The sequence below is a fragment of the Austrofundulus limnaeus genome, unplaced genomic scaffold, assembly GCF_001266775.1.
Source record: "Austrofundulus limnaeus strain Quisiro unplaced genomic scaffold, Austrofundulus_limnaeus-1.0 Scaffold0, whole genome shotgun sequence".
In the NCBI taxonomy this organism is placed as follows: Eukaryota; Metazoa; Chordata; class Actinopteri; order Cyprinodontiformes; family Rivulidae; genus Austrofundulus; species Austrofundulus limnaeus.
The window spans coordinates 2,397,234-2,402,585 of NW_013952402.1; the positions used below are offsets into that span (position 1 = coordinate 2,397,234).

General features: G+C 40.1%; 1 protein-coding gene across 1 annotated transcript in view; it reads right to left on the bottom strand.

Moving 5' to 3' along the window:
* The window catches only part of adgrb3 (adhesion G protein-coupled receptor B3), a gene marked incomplete in the record, with an annotated part of 135,320 nt that overhangs the window by 58,582 nt on the left and 71,386 nt on the right, over nucleotides 1–5,352 (bottom strand). The window contains 2 exon segments of the mRNA XM_014002695.1: nucleotides 1,413–1,607; nucleotides 3,835–3,941. Coding sequence (XP_013858149.1) covers nucleotides 1,413–1,607; nucleotides 3,835–3,941 — 302 coding nt within the window.

The following is a 5,352-nucleotide window of genomic DNA, read 5'->3' on the forward strand; positions in this document are numbered from 1 at the left end:
CTTTTAAATGATTAAAGAAGGGTTCTTTTCTGCTTTCAGGGCCGGCCCAAACCAATTTGGCGCCCTAGGCAAGATTTCAGTTGGCGCCTGTTTTGCAATTTTCTAAATCTCACAGCCAGTTTACAAACATTCATGTATTAAATGAAATATTTTTGTCTTTTTTTGTGTGTATTTTTTAACTAATTAATATAGTTAACAATAAAATCCATTTGAAACAGAATACCAGAAGTCTATCTCATAAATGCCAATGTTTACTGACAGCAATGAGGAACACCTGTTCAAGTTAAGAACAGCTGTGGAGTGAAGCAGTTCTAGGAGGGTCCAGGAGGTATTCACCTCCCAGAAAGTTTTGCTAAGTATCTACTAAAACTCTGCATTTTAAAGCTATTTGAAGAGACTTTTACATAAAACGTAACCTTTTTTATGAAGATACCAGCATCTAACCAGAACTTTATTTTTGTACATAGCTGAAACTTTCATTATCCTCATTTTGTTTTCTATTTACACACTGAGCACCAGTAGTTAGTCTTGACAGCATCATCATATATTTTTTCACAAAATGTCCTCTGCACAATATAACACTTCATGTAGTTCATAAATTTGAGTAACCAGACTAAATCTACAGGCTAAATCAATTATACTCTGATAAAAAGCCATACTTTTTTTGTCCCTCATTTGTGGTCCCCCCTAGAAGAATACTGTCCTTAGCATCTGCCTATTCTGCCTATGCTGCCAGCCCTGTCTACTTTTATACAAACATGGCTGTTAGACACTGATTTTCATCTTCACAGCCCTGTGGGGGAACAATGTCATTGAGTCAAATTTGATGAAGTAACAAAGCAAGAAAATAAATGGAGGAAATTGGATTAATCAAACACAAGCACATGAAAGTCAGATTTAGTTTTGCTGTTACCATCATAAAGAGAACAATGGTCTTTTTTATTTAGCTATCGTCTCTAAAAGTATAAAATAAAATAAAGCAAATTTCTACGTAACTTTAAATGCATCCAGAAACATTTAAGCAGTAATATCAACTATAATATGCAGCCACAGATTTGTCTCACACAACTTTAAGGGCAGGAATGATCTGACTGCAGATGGAGGTGGAGCTTTAGCTTTAATCTCCATCATCCTATTGACAAAAAATAAATAAAAAAATCAGACTCGAGTTAACCTCTACATGATGAAATGAAACAGCTTAGAAAGTATCAAGATCTCTTGATATGATAAAGGCACGCGGGGCATTCGCCAGCCTTTGTGTTGTTTCCAACACGTTAGAAAAATCCTTTTCTTTTCTTGTATAATACATGGTTGGTAGCAAAATGGATGATTGCTATCTAGCATCTGATAAAACGGTGCCGCGGGGGTGCAGTTCTAACAAGTCACTCCTGTATCTTTTAAAAAGAACTTACTTGCACGTCATCTGATGACGGCTCGTAGCTCGCCCGCTTGAAGGTCTCGGTCACGTTGCGAAGGATTTCCACCGAAGACAGCAGGTCGCCGGCATAGAAGTTCCTCCTCTGGGTCAGGTCCAGCAGGTTTTTGGTGACCTGGGACATCCCATCCCCCGCCAGCATCCTCTGACCCTTGGCAAGATGGCCCTGAACCTCCAAGAACAGGAGAAGACAGAACTTGGGGCATCGGTGTCCTCTGACAGTACACAATGCACACGCTAAGCTACACGTTTTGGAGGAAATGGAGTGCAAAAAAAATTCAGGGAGGAAAAGACTCGACTCTCCGAGGCCCCCTTTGTTTGGCGCTTATATCTTAGCCAGCCCGAAATGTTTTCTGCCTCACGGATGTTTTGAAATGAGCCAGTATGAATAAAGGGAGGGAACTGGAGCAGAAGACACACATTTAGGCAGAAATTGCACAGCGAAATGACATTTCACATCATTGCGCTGGAATTATGTCCATAAATACACAATCACAGGTGCAGAACTGTGTGTGCTGTCTCAGCCTTTGTAAATCATTTTGTCTTCAACTGTGATTGGGGATGTTACTAAAATTGCCTATTCTAAAGCTGGGCTATCTGGAAACACAGTAAAATCAACACTTTTGGAAAAAAACAATATGATATATAGGCCTGTCACAATAACAAATTTTACAGGACAATAAAATGTCTTGGAAATTATTGGGATAAATGATGATAATGTTTGGAGACCAGRTTAAACTAATATACTGTAATGACACCAAACAAAGAGGTYGACACGAAGAAAACAAACAATAAGMCAAATGAAAAACTATCATATTKATTTTAATTTTTCATCATCATTTTAATTGATCGTAKAATTAATTGATTTAATGCTTATCGTGACGGGCCTAATGATATAATGTATTTAGGCTTCATTTACAAACAGCATTTATGTAATATTGCAAAACACCAATGAAATAATTAAAACAACTTTAAAGGGATCCTTGATTAGTTGTTACATTACACTTTATTTGATAAACACTTATTTTAGCTGTAAAATAAAGACTGTGAAAATACTGTAGGCTTTTTAGTTTTGTAAATTTTTAAAGATATATTTTAACGCGCACGGAGCCATTTTATTTACACTCAAAGCATTCTGGGTAAATGATGACGTGGATAGGTCCTCTGTGTGAGCGAGCTATATCCACCCTGAAGGTTAATCTTGGACAATATCTGAGAATGAAACCAGAGAGTGTTGACAGAGAGGAGAAGGTAGAAATGACTCAGCCTGTAACTGAAAATATGGATGGAGGACATTAGAGCTGCTTCATGGAAGAAGAACCTCAGCTTAGCCTGTTAACCTTTGCGCTAGCACCAGCGCTATATTGCCTTATATGCATAAGCTCAGCACTAGCGCGACAAACTAACAAGCTAAACTGAGGTCCTCCATCCATATTTTCAGTCATTTTTGTGTTCCTCTCTCTGTCATGTGGATGGAGGACCTCAGTGACGAGAGGAGAATGTGTAGCGCTGAGCTAATACATATATATGATGATAGCATCTGGGCTAACGTTAAGGCTAACAGGCTAAGCTGAGGTTCTTCTTCTATGAAGCAGCTCTGTTGTTCTCCATCCATATTTTTCAGTTACAGGCTGAGTCATTTCTACCTTCTCCTCTCTGTCAACGCTCTCTGGTTTCATTTAAAAGAGCCAACCATCAGATATTGTCCAAAAATAACCTTCAGGGTGGAATAGCTCACTAGCAGTCTCGCACCGAGGACCTATCCACGTCATCATTTACCCAGAATGCTTTGCGTGTAAATAAAATGGCCCTGTCCGTGTTATAAAATTTGTAACTTTTAGTTAAAAAAATTATAGAAATTAAACAACCTACAATGTTTTTACAGTCTTTATTTTACAGTTAAAATATATGTTTATTAAATAAAGCCTAATGTTACAACTAAACAGGGATCCCTTTAAAAACTTGATGTTCGTTCAAAGTTCACCTATTTTTTTTGTCAAAAAATAAAATAAATAAAATCTCCTAAATTTAGATGACTTGCTTTTCGTATGTGTCAATGCTTGCCAAAAATATTTTTGTAAAATTTTCATAGGAGGTCATTTTAAACAGTGACTGCAAGTAGCCCGGTCTTTGTGGGGACGGTACAACAAAGATCCAAATGAGAACATGCCAGAAACTATAAATCAAACATTATAAGGATTTACTGATGCCCATTCATTAAAAAAGGTAATTTGGCCAAATCTGTATTTTAATTTGCTCCTCTATTGAAAGCGGTTAATCTTTGGCTATGGGCGTGATGAGAGTGGGGGGCTCAGGCGGGGGTTGGAGAAAACACTGGGGAGGTAATTTATGATACACTGGATACAGAGGCTGTGAGAGGAAGCTGACTTTGCACCTACTGATTGCTGCAAGTATCTGAATTCGTTGGTTATGCATCGAGCGTAGCTGGGCTGCTCCCAGAAGGCCATGCCGCGGTGATCCAAAGAGCAGCGTCGACTAGTGGTGCCTGCGAGAGGGGAGGGAGACGGCGACAGATTTGGAGAGGGGAATCGTGAGGGAGGGATGAGAGCGGAGATGAGTCGGCAGAGAACATTAAAAAAAAAGGAGGTGGGGGTGGAGGGGATTAGGTCCAAAGGATGGGGGAAAAGAAAGGCAGATGGAAGTGGAGCGACAAAAGGGTAGGACAAAAGAAGAGAGAGAAATAATTGTTTCAGTGAGAAGCTTAGGCTTTCTCCTTTGTCCATTTATTTTGCCCTTAACTTCAAAATCTTACGCTGCCCATTAGCGTTAAACTATAAGCATATTTTCACAGAAATAGGAGGTGAAATAAAGGAAGTCATGCCGTATTTCTGCACAGTCCCGAGGCCTTTAATGTGTGCTTTGCGTGCCATGCTGATCCGGCTCACAGTTTTTAGCTCAAACACGGCTGCAGCTGAGTTGTGATAGCTGTCAGGCATTTAAACAGTGATCCAGAAAGAGAGAGAACGACCCAATATCCACCCACTTTGGCATTTACAGCCAACATAAGGGCCCAATATCCCTTGGAGTGCACTTCACACATCACCCTGCATCTCCAGCACAGGTGCTTCACATCCTAAAGGAAGACTCCCACGGCACAAAACATTCCCCCCCCCCCGGCATCCGCGCTTCACACAAACTCTTTACTATCTCCTCGTCGCTCTCTCTGTCTCTGGCGTTCACACACTAGCGCACACAGAGAGAACAGCGTCCAAAACCACACCTCCTACACCCACCCTTTCCATGGCTACAACTTAGAGATATTCACTGAAGCTGTGAGTGTACAAAAAAAAAAAAACCCTTACTGTGCTGGGAGCATCAATGCAGCACCATGAGCCAGCCCACAAGGCATCAGCAGAGGCCTACTGCTTCACACTGCAATGAGCATCTGTCGCCCTCCAAAGCGGCTCCACTTGGATGCTCGATGTTACGGTACCAGCAATCCGAAGAGTACATTCAGACCCCGTGGCTCAAAGAAGTTGGCAGTAAATGCATCTCATGACAGCTTGATATACCCAGAAATTTGTTTTGTTTTGTTTTGTTTTTATTCTGTTTCGGCTCCTATTTGTTGCTGTTAACTAAGAAAGGCAGCACGATTTACTTGGAGGGACTTGGCAACAAAGTTTAAAGAAGTCATCGGCCCTAAATTATGGAATGACTTGCCTTTGCAGGTCAGAGAGGCCCCTTCACTGCCCACTTTTAAAGCTCGTCTTAAAACCCATCTGTTTTACTTGGCTTTTAACACCAGCGGGATCTAGTTTTTAAATTGTATGTTTTTGTTTTTAAACCGTTTTTAATCACTTTTTATTATGTTGTTGTTTTAATGTACAGCACTTTGTATCAGTTGTGGTTGTTTTAAAGTGCTTTATAAATAAAGTTGGTATGGTATGGTATGGTAT